Below are 17665 nucleotides of genomic sequence, written 5' to 3'. Positions count from 1 at the left end.
CCGGGAAAGGATTAATCTCAAACAGTAATGCAGAATTAAACTGTTCACAGAGAAAATTAAAAATGGCTCGACATGATTTCTGCTTTTCTCAGGTGGCAAACTTCTCTCAGCTCTGCGCGTCTGAGAGCTGTGCTGTCAGCAGTGAGCACCAGCTGGTGGTGCATCAGGTCCCCAGTCAGTCTGCTGTGCGCTCAGAGCAGAAGCTCAGAGCAGCCCGAGTGGAGCAGGACGCTCAGTCGCCACTGTGGGTGACCATTAAGACTCTTGTTTTGTTAGTGGCGAGGATTCTCGCACTTTCACTTCGACATGTGGCCGAGCGCAGGACGAGGCGATGAATAATACAACCGGCTTGGCGCTGGTAGGAGCCGGGAGCCGGGAAGGGTTACCGGCGCACCGCGTCTTGACGGGCTGTGTTCTGGCGCTGCTCATCATTTGGACACTTTTAGGTAACTTCACGGTGTGCGCGGCCGTTTATCGCTATCGGCACCTGCGCGCAAAAGTAACCAACGTCTTCATCGTGTCGCTGGCTCTGTCGGACCTCCTGGTGGCCGTGCTGGTGATGCCGTGGAAAGCGGTGGCCGAAGTGGCCGGTTTCTGGCCGTTCGGGGGCTTCTGTAAAACCTGGCTGGCCTGCGACATCATGTGTTCAACGGCCTCCATCCTAAACCTGTGCGTCATTAGTGTGGACCGATACTGGGCCATCTCCAACCCGTTTCGCTATGAGAGGAGTATGAATAGGAGGGTGGCATCCGTCATCATCGGTGTGACCTGGACAGTGTCTGTGGTCATATCCTTCGTTCCCGTGCAGCTAAACTGGCACCGGGCGGAGATCGGTGACCCAACCGGGGAGAATCTGGCGCACTACGGTAATAGTATTGACGATGGCAGCTGTGACTCAAGCCTCAGCCGCACATATGCCATCTCCTCCTCCCTCATCAGCTTCTACATTCCGGTCGCTATCATGATTGTGACATACACACGCATCTACCGGATAGCCCAAATGCAGATCCGTATGATATCCTCCTTGGAGCGGGCTGCTGAGCACGCGCAGAGTTGCCGCTCGGACGTTCCTGAACTGATTTCGCACCTGTGCACAGAAATGAGCACCCGCTCGTCTCAGTCTCACATCAGTCTACATCCGGACTGCCAGCCCTCTAATCAGTCACACTGCGAGCTCAAAGTCTCCATCAGAAAAGAGACAAAAGTGCTCAAAACTCTGAGCATCATAATGGGCGTGTTCGTCTGCTGCTGGCTGCCTTTCTTTATCCTCAACTGCGCTCTGCCTTTCTGTCCCGGACCAGCTGCTCCGGCGGCCCAACGCGGCCCTTACTGCGTTAGCGAGAAAACTTTTGATGTCTTTGTGTGGATCGGCTGGAGCAATTCGTCTCTAAACCCGGTCATATATGCGTTCAACGCGGACTTCAGAGACGCTTTCCTGCGCCTGTTGCACTGCCGGGGACGCGGCTTTTTGGCCGCGGTGAGCGCCGCGGTGGAGACGGTAATGGCGAGTAACCAGGCGGGAAACTCCAAGCGAGAAAGCCCAACGAAGGTGAGGCTGGACGTCTCTTGCGCGACGAACACGAGGGGAAGTGAGGACAGCGGGAACACTACGGTGACTGTGTTTTATCACAGAGGGACGAGGTCGGAACAAGTCACGGACACCGAGGACAGGAGCGACAGAGACAAGCTGACGCACATTCCCATCTGAGCGGGATCATTTCAGGTGTCGAGGGGTAAGGCAAACACAAAGAGAACAGACTAAACCCCGGATGTAGAGGGACAGGAAAAGTGAAGCACTGAATTTTTCCCACCAGAGAGATCTCGGATCCACAAAATAACTACTACACTACATCTGGATGTCTTCCAAAGTCTTTTTTTCCCTTCTGGGATTAGGGAGTGTGTTTGGATAACTGTGGGTGGTGCAGCTGTTTCTACGTGTGTGTAGACATAAGCTTTATCTTTGGTGATCAGTACCCAACAAAATCTTTAGGTTAAAATACTCTGAAGCAAAATTTGATGGGGGGCTGTTGAATAGTTTATAAAAACAGCAGGTTCAGTTAAGTGGAAAAAAAAAGGAGAAAATATGACCTTTTATGAAGAAAATATATATAGTTGTACTTTGGAAGTAAAGGGGACACCTGTAGGTGAATACATGCTTGAATCAGGCAGAGGGAGGTGCATCCTTCTCACCCTCACCTCCAGCTTTCAGATCGGAGTAGATGTTTTACATGGATGGGTGGATTAACAGAAAAATTTACTCAGTAGGACAGAGGTTTTGCAGAGTGGCCATTCAAAAGGCAAATAGCTGGCTTTCCTCTCTCTCTTCCCCCAGTGTGGAGAGAGATTTACCAGAGGTCAGGATTTTTGTGACTCTCTAGAAATGGGATTATGTAAGTAACTCACATTAGCACCCGTCAGCTGTGCATCTTGGTGGATGCACGGTGCACTCTGTTACCCCCCCACACCCCCACCTAACCCAGCCACCCCTCCCTCTTTCCCCTGAAAGAAACAATCATGAATTATTTGTAGTGGTTGTTCCTGTGAAAGATGTCCTGACCAGCAAGAACACAGAAGCTTTTATGGTGACAACTCCTGAAAACACAAGATGTGATTCTTTGCAGTAAGGCTGATGCAGAAATGGCCATCACAAGAGCAGAGGCACGCAGTCTCGTCTGCTCTGTGATGAACTTTCTGCATATTTTCATCTGTTCATTTTAATTTCACAGGACCTTGTTGGTGTTAAATATGAACGTGTCTGTTGTGACCTGAAAGAACCACCAAGCCTTAATGGAACCAACAAGAAATATGATTTCCTCCTGCAGTTTGTTTCTAAAACCACACACACATAAGCCTGTAAACCAGAATTTGCTGTTTTCCCACTTTTCTTTGTGTTTTAAGGCCTAAACAAAAAAGTAAAGGTGACTTTCTGTATCTGTATTACTCATTTCCAGTCTATACTCATTGCCTACTTGATAAGGTTGACTTTCGGAAGTGCTTGTTAATACAAATATCCAATCAGCCAATCACACTGGAGCAACTGGTCAGGATCACCTGCTGAAGTTCAAACTGAGCATAAGAATGGGCAAGAAAGTCAATTTAAGTGACTTTAAACATGAAATGGTTGCTAGTGCCTTTTTATGTGCAAGCATGTTTAGGATTTACAGAAAATGGGCTGAATGTCCAGTGAGCAGCAGGTCTCTGGGTGGAAATTGATATTGATATCAGCAGTCAGAGGAGAATGGCTAGACTGCTTCGAACTGATAGGAAGGCAGCAGTACGTCAAATAACTACTTGTTCCAGTTATGGTATGCAGAAGAAAATCTCTGGCACAATATGTCAAATTTTGAAGCCCAAGTAGAAGACCACGTCTGGTACCACTCCTATCAGGTAAGAAGAGGAAACTGAGGCTACGATGCATTCACAAACAACACGAAAGCCTGGATCCATCCTTGTTGATGCATTGTGTATCAGGATAATCGTTTGAAATCAAATTGGTTTCTTGAACATGACGATGAGTTCACTGTACTGAAATGGCCTCCACAGATCCCAATCCAACAGAGCACATTTGGGATGTGTTGGAACAGGAGGTTGACATCATGCATGTGCAACTAACAAATTTGAAGCAACAGTGTGATGCTATCATGCCAACGTGGACACAAATCTCAGAGGAATTTTTCCAGCACTTGTGAAACCTGGGACTTCTTTAGCCCTACTGTTAATCCCAAAAAAGGAACTTCATTTTCTTTTGTTTAGAGTTGTGAAAAGCTCTATTAAACCCACGTTAACTTTTTTTTCCTGACATCAATATATTAGCTGTTTCTCAAACCAAAGAAGCCCTTCCTGAATAGGCTGTACCTCATAGCATAGCACCTCATTTTTCAAATAAATCCATCATAAATGTTCCAAAAGCCATTAACATGACTAACATGGTTGAATGACAAGAATTAGTCTAGTAGACGGCGACTGCAACACCTTCCTCTGTCAGCACAGCTTTCAGTCAAGGTGGTTACAGTCCAAACTTTAAACATTCAAATCCAACAGGTGAGTTATAAAATAGTTGGGTTTTTCCATTCAAATCAGCCAATTTGCTTGACCATTTCTAATTTGTGTAAAAAATTTATGGTCCAAAGTTTGAACATATATTATGAGTGAAGTTAAATTTTAGCTTAATATATCAAATATATTTTTCAACATATAATTGAAAAATAGTCTGTCCACTTTCAGGCAATGTTTGAACATGACTATCGCGAAACATCCATCCATCGGCTTCCGTTTATCCTTTTCAGGGTCGCAGGGGGGCTGGAGCCTATCCCAGCTGTCTTAGGGCGAGAGGGAGGGTACACCCTGGACAGGTCGGCAGTCTGTCGCAGGGCTAACACATAGAGACAGACAACCATTGGCACTCACATTCACACCTATGGGCAATTTAGAGTTTCCAATTAACCTATCCCCACTAAGTGCATGTCTTTGGTGTGTGGGAGGAAGCCGGAGTACCTGGAGAGAACCCACGGGGAGAACATGCAAACTCCATACAAAAAGACGCCGGCCCGATGGAATTGAACTCAGGACTTTCTTGCTGCGAGGCAACAAGGCTAACCACCATGCCGCAAATCAATTAAAGATAAAAGCTTAACATTTTCACGACTCTTTTTTCTTCTTCATCAGAATGAATGTGGATCTATAATTTGGGGCAGGTACATAAAAAAACATCTCTGTCCTGGCTAATTAAAATATGGAAAAAAATCATTCAACTTCAATACTTTAACTTCCCATATTTGAGTACACAGTAATAAAAAACTTTACATTGCAAAAGACAATTATAGAACAAAATTCTGGAGTTTCTAACTGTTTTCATAAAGGTAGAAAATATTTTTTTTTATTAAATATCAGCATATTTTCAAACATATATAATGATTACTGTGAGATTTTACTGCAACGTTTTAGCTTTATATGTCAAACACTTTTCACATATATATTAAAAAATAAATAAACAGAACAAAAACAAAAACGGTTACTTGACTTATTTTCAGGTCAGTTTTTCACATATTGTTATAACAATTCCAGTTAAAATCTTACTAAGTTATCTTCTGAGTTATAATCATACTACCATCTGGAAACGCCGTGTTCTGTTTGTACAGGACAATCTACTGATATCTTTGTTTTTGTGCTACAACTTTTTTGTGATCATACTTGCTCCAGGATAAAAGTTGAATGCAAATATGATTTTAATTTTTGTGACTCAGAATTTCATGGTAAAAAGTGTTCTACATGCTTTTTTTTTTTTGTAGTATTGTGTAATTCAACAATATACCATATGTATATGTATGTATATATATTCCCAATGCAAAGTCTTAGTGATAATAATGGGACTTTCCAACACTGATTGAATTTTTTTTCATATTTTAATTAGCTAATACTCAGAATTCTTTTAATGTATTAATCCCAAATTACAGATTCTGATTCATTTTGATGATAAAAAAGAGCACTGAACACTTCAGACTCTTATCTTTAAAAGGTTATGAGATAATTACGTATATGATATATGAAGCTACAATATCACAGCATTCATATAAACACTCAGATTTTCTATCATAAAACTTTGATGCAAATTGAAGACAGCTGAGCAGAAGGCATAGTCCATCTGAGATGGAATGACCCAGTTATAACATTTTACTTTAGTTATAAAAATTCAACCCTTTCCATACTCTTATTATGGAGAGTAATATTTGCTATACAAGCCAAAACTGCTTTTCTTAAAAACAGGCTGTAAGTTTATCAAAGCAGCTCATTTAATAATTGAATTTATGCAGATTCTCTCTCCTATAGCCAGCATCAGTCTGACACGCTTACCATAATGGATTCACTTTTCAGCTGCAACTGAATTTTTGTCATCCAACTATAAACTGAAACCTGTCCTTCCCAGTATGTTAAATCCTTCCTTTAATTAACTGCAACAAAAATTGTTAGTCAATGCTCCCAGTTGTACTGAAAACATATGGAGAACCATAATATAATCTCAAGGCAACAGTTATACCGTGTTTGTGTCTGTGCATTGTAAGAGTTGCGAAAGACATTATGGTATGCTTCTAATTATAGTATTCGCTCTGCAATGGGCTTGCAACCTTCATGGGACATTCAGCATCACTGTGCACAAGAATATTCCCCACACCAAAGAGGATTAATAAAACAAAGGTCAAATAAATGTTTTAAAATGTGCAGATGTTGCACGGGGAGCGAGAAAAGTCTGACTGGAGTGCCGTTCATGATGAAGTGATTATATCTGTTAATATTAACTGACTAATGACTGTCCTCATTTCATTCTTGTGTCACCCAAAAGAAGCTCATTGCATTAATGTGTCTCCCATGGTAGATCGCCAGGGGAAGGTTTTTATGGGCCACATCTGCCTACCTTGATAGTGTGAGAGTTAAAAGAGCCCCTGAGGCAGAGAGATTCTGAGGGAGGTGTTAATCGATGTGTGCATGTGAGGAGGGAGAACTCCTCTAATAAAGGTAATTCCTACACTGAGCTTTCTAAGGAACACTGTTTCTCATGATAATCCTCCCTCATAATAACAAGTGAAGGGAAGTAAATGTAATATCTGCGGCAAATAGAAAAAGCGAGGCATTTTCCAAATGTTAATTCACTGTTAATTGCTATTTCATGAATTTGAAAACAGGAATTTCTACTAAGTCTGAGAACTTCAATAGATGTTTAGGTCTTAAATTAGTTATTAGAAAGCTTTGACCAAATATTTCACAAGACCAAAAAAGAACAGGACAGAAAAAGCAGAATTTTGTTATTTCCTGTAAACAAACATTTTCCACTTCACTCTGTAATTTAGTGGATTTCTTGTGTGCATAGCAGAACAAATACTAGCCACTTTATTAGGTTCACCTTGCTAGTGCCAGGTTGGACCAGCTTTTGTTCTTCAGAGTGACTTTAATTCTTCATGGCGCAGATTCAACACGGTGCTGGAAAACATTCCTCAGAGATTTTGGTCCACGTTGACATGATGACATCACACAGCTGCTGCAAATTTGTCAGCTGCACAGCCGTGATGCAAATCTCCTGTTCCCCCACATCCCAAAGGTGCTCTATTGGATTTAGATCTGGTGACTATTGAGGTCGTTTGAGCACAGTGAACTCGTTGTCATGTTCAAGAAACCAGTTTGAGATTATTTGAGCTTTTGATTTGTGACATGGCGTGTTATCCGCTTGAAGAAGCCTGACCATTCTGACATCAACAGAGCAACTGGCTATTTTGCCTTCTTCTAAACATTCCCTGTAAACTGTAGAGACGTTTGTGCAAAAAAAAAAAATCTCAGCAAATCAGCAGTTTCTGAAACACTCAGACCAGGCAGCAAGAACCGTGCCATGTTCAGAGTCAGTTACATCACCGTTTTCCCCCTGCTGAGGCTCCATTTGAACATCAGCAGGTCTTCTTGATCCTGTCTACAGGCCTAAATGCATGGAGTTTCTCCAATGTGATTGGAGAAACTCCATGCATTTAGGCTCTAACAGATATCTATCTGTTATAGTTAAACAGATGTACCCAATGAAGTGACTGGTGAGTGTGTATATGTAATCACAAACCATTTTTTTTTGTATATGGTTTGTGACTGGAAGGCTAAATCTACCCTTATCCTACACAATGATGATGAGAGAGTTCCCACTCTAATCTTTGTTTCCTGTGGATGTTCAGTCTCCTCATTCTCCTACCCTGGATCGGATTTAGACCCAGACAAGTTTTGATGGATTTTATTTGCCTTTTCCAATCAAGAAAATTCAGTCGGCTTACAGTTTGTCTTTGGAATCTCCAAACCACACGGAGGGTGAGGCCATGTTCACAAGCTGAAGGCTTCCACAAGGCCTGCCAGTCTGATAAAAATGGGCTTTCAGGGAGGGTTTTAAGGCACTTTAAGGAATCCAGAGATCATATCAGTTGTTTCAACATTAGGCAAAAAATAAAATAAAATAACATACAGAATTTTATTGAAGTACAAACTGTGAAAAGCTACTATAATGAAGTCGCAGAATAAACATATAGAGCTGGAAATTAGATTAAGGTCCATAAGTATTTAGAAGTGCAAAGCGTTTGTACCCCTGCACACTCTGCACAGAGCATTATAAATCACGCAGCAGAGGTATGACTGAACTGTGGAATTTCTGCTTTAATTCAAGGGCTTTAACAGAAGTATTGGATTTACTGTTAAGGAATTACAGCCATGTTTACACACACAACTTTTGACTGACAAGCAGTTTCATGAGCACATGAGGCCTGCTTCCATGTTATTTCACAACATATTGAACTGGTAAAAAAAATCTGGAGCTGATTTCAAGTGTTGAATGAACATTTGATACCTGTTTTCTTATTAAGAGGTTTAAAGTAATGTCAGTGTAAGTGAATGAGTGCATCATACCAAAGGCACATTACTACCAAGGGCTGAATGATAGCCGTTGCTGGTGATGTATCTGGCATGCCCTGAAACATCACCCTAACTGTAGATTAATCTGACTCACTGATGTGAATTGGTGCATAATCAGATTAGTTTATGGGCATTCCTATCTATTTAGAATTGTTGGATATAATATGGAAATCCCTGATTTATTTTAAAAACCACCATAATCTGATTGAACTGTTGCTTCCAGACAAAAAAAAAAACAAACTAAAAAAAAAAATGTTTGGATGAGAATGTGCAGTTATGTGTCAGATATGTGGACTCCCCTGCACACCTCTCTCTCTTCTCCTCTGTGGTTTGTAAAGTCTCTCTATCTGACAGACTTCATAATCCCCCTTTGGTCCTTTGGGGAAATCAGATCATAAAGTTCTCACACTGTTTGCTGCAATAATCCTAAAAGTCTTTGGGGGGAGAGAAGTCCCTGCTTTCAGCATTATTATAGATTTATAGAGAACACATTTACAAAAATTTAGATTTAGTCCTGGCTTATAATTACATCTACACAACTCTTATATACTTATATACAAGAGCATGCATTCAAGTCAAAGAACATGAGAGAAGTAGGCCAGATAAAAAAAGAAAGTTAAAAAAAGTAAAGGTAGAGGTAGTCTAGAGTATTCCACTAAACCGAGTCAAAGCTGTGTGTTTGCCAGAATTTGATCTGCACTGAAAATAGCTACAGAATAAAAAAATGAATGCAGAACCAGAACTAAATCTTATTCTTGTAAAACAACATTTTTAGTTAAAATGAAACATCGCAGGCTTACTAAGGTTTAAAATTACTTTGATTAAACAATCATTCAGAGAAACTAAAAGAAAAATAACCTTTGCCAATGCCAGTGTCCATTCAAAGGCAGTAAATAATTCAGACGTGCGTTTATGTAACAGTTTTGATTTACATTTGTACATGGGACAAGAGCCAAAAATAGCTCCAGGGTTGAAAAAAACACTTGGAGGAGGAGAGAAAACAATTGGGGAAGTGCAAGAAGAGGACACACAATGCTTTATTAATAAGAAGAAACGGTTCCAACAGACGGCCACAAGTGGCCGGTGCAGCTGTGTACATCTTTCCTGCCAGTTTTCATTCGTTCTGTTGTGTGAGGCAGTTAAATTATTAGTGCGAGGTGTCAGAAAACCTTCCAGCCCACTCTCACAGTGTCCCTCTAACCTCTAAGAATAGACTACGATGAGACGGGCTCGGAGGGAAAGCAGCGGAGTTTTTGTCTGTCCTGGTCAGAAAATCAACCTGATACAGGGACGAGAACGACGGCATCTAGTGGCTGAAGTCAGATATTACACCCACTAATTTATATTGGAGAGTTTGGGCCAAGACTTAAATGTGGACTTTAGGAGGATTACAAATCATTTTATTATAATTAAACAAAATGGAAAAGTGAAACAACAGGAATTTTTCCACAGTCAATAACCTTCAACATTTCAGGACAGTCGAGGTCAGTCCAACATCCAGTATCAGTAAAAAGGACATTAATGACTGCAGAGATGATTTATGAACACTGGTAAACAATAACTTGACCCATTTATGAATTTAAACTTTGCTCTTAATGTCACATGACAGATGTCACAGCTCTATATATTCTTCTGTTACGTGAATAAAAGCCTTATTCCAACTGCCTTATTTCAATCCAGGACAGGATCTACACGGTAGGGATACAACAAGCAATTTTATTGGTTTAAAACTTCGGGTGTACTAGTTTTTAAAATCTTGAAAATATTTTTATTTATACACAGTATTGATAAGCAGTTTATAACTGCTTATCCTCTCTTTCAATCTTAAATTGATCCAAATCGGCACAAAAATGTAATAGGTTCTCTTTTTGTCCTTACTCTACCTCTCACACATCTATGATAAAGTTCAGTTCAGCATTTTATTGTGAAATTCTGCTGGCAGACACATCAGTGCTGTGTTTGTCTACAAATAAGATACAAACCTGTTTTGTAGTCATTTGAGTTATTTGTTTTTCTTGATCAAAAACCTGGAATATATAGTAGAATAACAGAGATATGGAAATATTTTACACATCACTTCTTTTCCAGTACCCGAAAACAGCTTCATTATTACCAAGACATCTCCCTGAAGAAGAAACACAGCTAAAGTAAAAACACACACATGCATACTCATATTCTGAAAGGTGTGAGAGAACATTGAGCAGTTTGATTGTTTAAATTGTGTTGTTTTTTTCCCTCTCAGAGATGTTACACAACATACTTTTGCTTTTTGTGGGTCTGCTGTCATTGGAACATGTGTCCTTTGCAGAGGTTCCTTCTTCACAAATAGGTAATTCAAAAATGTGTGAACTATGTCTATTAGCCTTACAGCCTGATACAACACATATATATGCTTATAGCCATGTACTTTGTGTACTTTCCCTTCCTGCTGTCAAAATGTAAATTTTCTTAACTTGCTTTAATTTTTAGTAAATATCACAGAAACAAGAGAGTATGCTGAGAGGATGCAGAACTTTTCCAGGACAAATTTTGAGCGCTTGGAGAAAGTGAGGAACAGATCCATTCGTGTTGCAAGGAGCTGTAAAGAGCTCAGGGGCAGATATGATGAACGAGAAGGTAAAGACAAGGTTCATAAATGTAACACAACAATCAAAGGCATTTATGTCCTCTTAAGACTGAATTATGTTATCTTAATGCTAAAACATTTCCAGATGGAGTATACTACCTGACAACAGGTAATGGCATGCTGTACCAGACTTACTGTGACATGACCACAGCTGGAGGCGGATGGACGCTGGTGGCGAGTGTCCATGAGAATAGCATTTATGGGAGGTGCACTGTGGGTGATCGCTGGTCCAGCCAGCAGGGAAACAATGCTGACCTGCCGGATGGAGACGGGAACTGGTCCAACAGAAACACCTTTGGAACAGTAGAGAGCGCCACTTCTGATGACTTTAAGGTAAAATAACAAGTCACCAGTGGTGAAAAGAGACATTAACACCACTTTATTTGGAGGTTGGTTAAGTAATTCCATTTATTACTTTCTACTTCTTTTTAACTCATATTTTATTCCACTGCATTTAACTGATTGTAATAATATTTCACATCAGCATTACATATAAAAAAGCATAGTAAGATAATAAAATACATCCATTTAGTTCCGTTTCTAATTGGATTTACCAGAAACTAAATGTAAAGAAGATAAAGACTCAATAAAACGTACCTTTGAACTGTGCACCTTTACTGTACTCTACTATCTAAAACTAGCTAGCTACAATCACCTGCAACTAGCTGTACCTGAGGGTAAATAGGTGGAACATAATAAAGAGTTTAGAGCCCTTGTTGAGTCCTTGGATATCTGCTTTGATTTCTTTTTTCTCATTTTCCATGTCTGTTCCTCTCTCTGTCTCATCTTGCTGTTACTGTCTGTTCTACTGAATCTGTTATGAGTCTCTGTAATTAGGAATGGTCTTTTGCTTTTTCAAAACTTACTTTTAAATTAAGTTCTCTTTCATGATTTCAAAGGTTGAGTGAAATGAGATGTGAAATGAAATGTTGCAAAATAAGTATGGCATAAGTGTGGCAAAAGTCTTAATTAAAGTCATAGCAGTAGTGTGTGCACGTTCCCAGAATCCAGGTTACTACGATATAACAGCTGAGGACATGTCTGTGTGGCACATTCCCAACAACTTGCCGCTGGAATTCTGGAACCTGGAAGCTGCAGCCGTCCTCCGCTACCACACTGAAAACCGCTTCCTCAGACTGTATGGAGGAAATCTCTTTCAGCTCTTCAAGGTAATTTAGCTGTGCAGAAACCGAACTTATAACCAGGGTAAAAGATCACAACCCGCTAGGTATAAGTTACCTAACAGCTAGTGTCTGACATTAACACAGTGGTACTACTGGATGGGTGATACTTTGTACAAATAATTGTTGCCATCGATGTCCTTCTTTGGGTGGTCTGTGCATGGGAAAAGGAAAAAAAAATGTTTTTATTTGCATTTCTTTCTCTTCCTGTAACACTTGAAGACTCACACAAAGAAAGAATATTGCACTTATGACACCTTTCTGTCAAAATGTCCTGTACAATTAAATTGATAGTGTTAAATTTAAATAAATAATGAGAAGTTACCTCGCCAAAACAGAGATGCTGCACTCCTTCACTCCCTTTGGACATTATTTTTTCTCCAGGTTTGGTCATTTGTCTCTGTGTTCTTCTCTTTTTGCCTGTAGCTGTTCCACAGAAGCCAGAAAATCATATTCACACAGCTACACATGTGGATTTTTAAAATATATTTTCAAAAGCATTACATTTGTTTGCTTTTCAGTCAGAAACTATTTACAGATATGTAAATAACTCCAGCACTGAGCCATTTCTAACCAGTTAGAGCTGAGACTTTTTAGTATAAAAGAGTTGTTAAAAATATTGTTAACTACACAAACAAACCTGCAGATCTCTTTTCAGCAATATCCAGTGAGATACAATGTTGGGTCATGTGGTGACAGAGGGCCAGCTATTCCTATTGTATACGACCACGGGGATAAGGAGTCCACCAGAATGTTGTATGGACCCAGTTCAAGAAGTAAGAAGATAAAAACTCTATCTATCTATCTATCTATCTATCTATCTATCTATCTATCTATCTATCTATCTATCTATCTATCTATCTATCTATCTATGTGTGTGTGTGAATAGAATACATGTGGATTATCATCTATACTAATAAAAGGTTAAGTAAAATGTTTTTAAGTGTATATTTCATCCCAAAGTTAATGATATTTTTATGTTCCTTGTTTGAAAGGGGAGTTTGAACCAGGCTTCATCACATTCAGAGCAATAAACTATGAACGTGCCGCCATGGCTATCTGCTCTGGTGTCAAGCCAACTGTTGGTTACAACACTGAACATGTGAGTAGTCAATCATCACACATCTGCTGGCAATGAGTCATCGCAACAATGTATAAATGCTTAATAATAATAATGCTTAATAATGTGTATGTGTTAGTCCTCGTAGGGAAATTACTGAATTTCCCGGAGGAACCCACCCGAGGGATTAATAAAGTTTCATCTAATCTCTAATCTTACTCCTCTGCATTTAACCCATTCACCCAGTGAAGCAGTGGGCAGCCACCAATGCAGCGCCCGGGGAGCAGTGTGTAGGGACGGTACCTTGTATATCAAAGCATATCCAGTGTACTGACAATATTTGTGTGTGTGTGTGTTTGCAGTACTGTATAGGAGGAGGAGGATATTTCCATCCTGACCAGTGTGGGGACTTCCCATCATTTGACTACGACAGACTGGGCAGGGAGCAAGGCTGGAGCGCCTCCAGAGAGATGACCGAGGCTGCTGTCTTACTGTTTTACCGCTGAGAGGATTTGTGTACATGTAGCCTCTGACTATAGTCTGTTCAGCAGTCCCAGCTGTAACCAGATCAGGTGAAATCAGGCTCATTTTACAATGTTTATTAACCACATGGTTTCTGTATATCAGAAACCAAATGGAAATTAAGAGATAATTAAAATAGTGATTTTGAAATTTAACCCACCACCAGATGGTACTATGAACTGTCTATTCAAATAAAACATTATTTTAAATCATTTTGGGAACTTATTATTATTCAATCACCACTCGTAAATGATATAGGTAAAGATAAATATGAATTTGAGCATTTAATCTATGGACAAGACACCCGGCTGCTAGACACTTCAAGTTAACTTTGAAGTTGATTGGACACAATGGACATTTGGCTATGAATTTTCATACAAATGTTAGAAATACAACTCAGGTCAAAAAAACCTGGGGAGCTGTGTATAATGTACAAAAAGTGCAATGTTTTGAAAATCTCATGATTTTATATTTTATTCACAATAGAAAACGTATCACCTTTTTAAATTGAGAAAATGTATTTTAGAAAAATATTAGCTCACTTTGAATTTGATGGCAGCAACATGTCTCAGAGAAGTTGGGATAGGGTGGTTTTTATCACTGTTTAACATTCCCTCACAAAAGTCTACAAACATCTGGAAACTGAGGAGACCAGCTACTGCAAAAATGTTGTCTCATACTTGTCTGATATGGGCTTCTGCTGCTTAACAGTCTCGGACCTATTTTCTCATATTTTTTTATTTGACACATCAAATGTTTGATCTGAACTGCAGATAGGTCAGTTCACCACAGCCATGCTGTTGTAAAAGAGCAATGAAAGAGCTCCTGAAATATGAAAGGCCTTCCTATGATAAAAAAGGGATAAGCTACATGGAAGAGTTGAAACAGTTCATTAATTTATTGTTTAAGGTTTTTCTATGGGATTTTTCCAACTGTATCAGATAAATAAAGTAAGAACAAATTTTATTTTTATCTGCATGCTCTGAATTCCTCAGAAACAATAAAGAGAAATTTAAAGGCAATTAAGAAGATCAAATATTTAACAAGTGAGAGAAAAGGGATGAAAAGAGGTAAAGGATTAGATTGATACATGGGGAATGCACTGAACAACTACAGGTATTTATGATACAATAAATACTTGTCATTCATAACTGGGGGCAGAAGGAGCAGACTGAAGTGTGTTTATCCTGGCAGATAGTGTTTTTAACTATATGGTTGAGTGTGTGTGTGTGTGTGTGTGTGTGCATGTGCGTGTGTGTGTGTGTAATGTTAAGTAGCTACGATTACTTCCTAATTTCAATTTAACTTAATGCATACAGGTGCAAAATACTGTTATAAGAGTGTATTGTGGTCTTGAAGGTTTTTTTTGGCAAACTTTTATAATAAAGTTTGACAACTGCACAAGGAATTTTTGTATTAGAGCATGAGAAAACACAACAGATAAAGACAATCAGATGTGTGATTTGCAGGTAGAGCTAACATTGTAAATAAAGTTTGAAATAGAAATCATCAAAAACAAGAAATCAGGATTTAAGTAGCTTGCCTCTTTTAACACAGTGATTGCAGTTATAAATTATAAGGACAGTGCAATGCACGTGGCCAAATATGTATAAAAGAGGGGTCTTAGAAGCATTTGGGATTAAACACTGTGGATTTATAAATTGGAATTACAATTTTTGACTTTTATCTCTCTTCTCATTTTTGCTGGGCAGGATTTCAGTCACACAGGATTTGGTAAAATTTGTACCTTTCCTATTGGATTATATCAACATGGAACGAAGATAAGTGCATCTTCCGGCCTGGATGCACCCATCCTCCTCTCAAGATCAGCATTAAGAATCAGGATTATAATAATAATAATATAATAATAATTTCAGTGATGATTATGTAATTATTAGTATCTGATTCAGCTTTTGGATTGCTCCTGCTAAATTGCTTTATTAAAATATCCACATTCAAAAAGTCTATATTGTGAACATTACCTTTTTAACCCTTTGTGAAACAGTAAAGTTAAAAGCCAGTAAATTATGTGAAGTTGTATTTACCTACTTTAAAGGAACACATTATTTTTACTATGTTCGGATGTGTAAAATCTTGCAAGCACTAGAGGGTGCTTAGAGGTGTAACTCAAATTACAATGAAAGCATTTTTCAAAAAATGATATTGAAATATTTAGATGCTACTTTCACTGTAAAGCATTAATATTGAAAAACACTTATATGAGAAAGAAAACTGTATTGGAATATTATGAGCATACCTTCCAAAACATTCAGTGAAATGAGAGTTTTATAACAAGGCTTATACAACTCATATATTGTTTATTTTGTATTTTTCTGTGAAACTGAATGGGTTTCAGTGTACAATAAGTAACAACTTTGTATAAATCGCACAGGGAAAAAAAGTGTTTAATAACAGGTCATGCTAATCCAACAGAAAAGGCCTTAAACTGCAAGATTTACAGCTTGCTCTGTACTCTTATTTACAATTTACTGTTTTGTTGTTGTTTTTTTTAACAGAATTATTCTGGCAAACGCAGTTGACTTTTTTTTTCTTTTGTGAAATTAACAATATTTTTCTTTTACAGTGTGGAAACCACAAATAAGCCTGCCCTCTAAAAGCGAAGCACTCTGTTGGGGTGAATGGTACTTTGAAGCCTTTAAAATATGATAGGTTCTCATTATTAAAGATTTTGTGGAGAAGGACTTAAATTCAATACTCGATTTAGCAGGCAGCCAGTTAAGATTAATTAATAAGGGAAATATGCTCTCTCTCTCCAGTCCCTGTCAGTACTGCCGTGTGAGCATAGTCCATCCTTGAAGTCACAAATGCATGAATTAGTTTTTAGCTTCACCTTAAGACAGGAAGTTTCTACTTTTAGCGGTATTGCGCAAACGAATAAAGGCAGGCCTCTGACGTGTTGTTTCTTAATGCTGAAGGAGATATCCTGGTCCAAATTGTAAAAAATAAATCTATGCAACCATACCCTTTTAGGACAGCATCCTGTCAAAAACAGTCCAAAGTTCAATACCAGTAAAAGTTAGATTCAGTTATTGAATATAGTGATGATTCATAAAGACAAGGAAACAACCTCTTGGCCTAGTTTTCAAGTCAGACTTTGGTCTTGATGTCGTGTGACCAAAACTCTCTGTTATGTGAACAGAAGTCTCATTCCAACTGCAAACTTGATCTTTTTCGACACACGACTGAATTTACACAGTAGGGATACAAATTGCAGTTTTCCTGTTGTAACACTTTGGGTTTGCTTACCAGTCATAGCACAATAATAATCATTAGCTAAGATTGATCAGAAGTAGTTCTTTACTGTCCATGTTTATTTGGTGCTATCAGACAAACATTAGAGTAAATGAGGATCCAGTTTTTATTCATACTTATTATCCTGGCGTGGATTTACTTTTTGGATCTCCTCATTGAAAGACATTGTTTAATTAACACATTTTAGATTTAAGAAAATTACGAAGGAGATACCAGCCCTTTTTGGGGTTGCGATAGGAAGGGTTTGAAACCCCTTCACCCGCCACATTAAACATGTGGCGCTACCCACTGTGGCGACTTCTTGAGGGGAGCAGTGGAAAGTAGCTTCTTCTACATTTAGCTTAGTTTAATACTTTTCTCAGTATCCATGTCAGCTGTGATCACTTGAAAATTTTCATGATTTGAATTTAAATTGATGAATCCAGCAGAGAAAATGTTTTTTTTATGTCTCTAATGTCCACTGTTTCCTGTTAATTGTTATGGCACTTTGTTTAGTTTTGTTAGTTTAAGAAAAACAAACACTTTGCGGAACAAATGTTTTCTAAAGAATTTTGTTTTTTGAGAAAAAACATAATT

The 17665-nt window shown here is 38.8% G+C and overlaps 2 protein-coding genes across 3 annotated transcripts; both read left to right on the top strand.

Moving 5' to 3' along the window:
* Window positions 1-311: 311 nt before the first annotated feature.
* LOC100693716 (D(1A) dopamine receptor-like) lies at window positions 312-3348 on the top strand. The gene is made up of 2 exons (XM_013275689.3): window positions 312-1733; window positions 2727-3348. The coding sequence occupies exon 1, from the start codon at window positions 332-334 to the stop codon at window positions 1706-1708; it is 1377 nt and encodes a 458-aa protein (XP_013131143.1). The 5' UTR covers window positions 312-331; the 3' UTR covers window positions 1709-1733; window positions 2727-3348.
* Window positions 3349-10076: 6728 nt separating this feature from the next.
* On the top strand, window positions 10077-16364 carry LOC100693983 (intelectin). Of its 2 annotated transcripts, XR_001225045.3 has the most exons (10): window positions 10077-10122; window positions 10516-10574; window positions 10670-10756; window positions 10897-11043; window positions 11139-11386; window positions 12058-12222; window positions 12893-13010; window positions 13230-13336; window positions 13657-13866; window positions 15529-16364. XR_001225045.3 is itself a non-coding variant. In XM_003452182.5 (9 exons), the coding sequence occupies exons 3-9, from the start codon at window positions 10672-10674 to the stop codon at window positions 13798-13800; spliced, it is 1014 nt and encodes a 337-aa protein (XP_003452230.2). In that variant the 5' UTR covers window positions 10077-10122; window positions 10516-10574; window positions 10670-10671; the 3' UTR covers window positions 13801-14523. The 2 variants fall into 2 exon arrangements, 1 of the variants encoding a protein (XP_003452230.2); XM_003452182.5 differs by lacking the exon at window positions 15529-16364 and having other exon boundaries at window positions 13657-14523.
* The last annotated feature ends 1301 nt before the right edge of the window (window positions 16365-17665 follow it).

The sequence above is a fragment of the Oreochromis niloticus genome, linkage group LG6 (genome assembly GCF_001858045.2).
Source record: "Oreochromis niloticus isolate F11D_XX linkage group LG6, O_niloticus_UMD_NMBU, whole genome shotgun sequence".
NCBI lineage: Eukaryota > Metazoa > Chordata > Actinopteri > Cichliformes > Cichlidae > Oreochromis > Oreochromis niloticus.
The sequence above is the reverse complement of the archived record's forward strand: the minus strand, read 5'-3'. Positions and strand labels throughout refer to the sequence as shown.

Coding starts and splice junctions, on each gene's coding strand:
- LOC100693716 (XM_013275689.3), top strand. CDS start 332: ATGAATAATACAACCGGCTTGGCGCTGGTAGGAGCCGGGAGCCGGGAA.
- LOC100693983 (XM_003452182.5), top strand. CDS start 10,672: ATGTTACACAACATACTTTTGCTTTTTGTGGGTCTGCTGTCATTGGAA. Junction 11,387..12,057: donor CCACTTCTGATGACTTTAAG/GTAAAATAACAA, acceptor GCACGTTCCCAG/AATCCAGGTTACTACGATAT. Junction 13,337..13,656: donor TTGGTTACAACACTGAACAT/GTGAGTAGTCAA, acceptor GTGTGTTTGCAG/TACTGTATAGGAGGAGGAGG.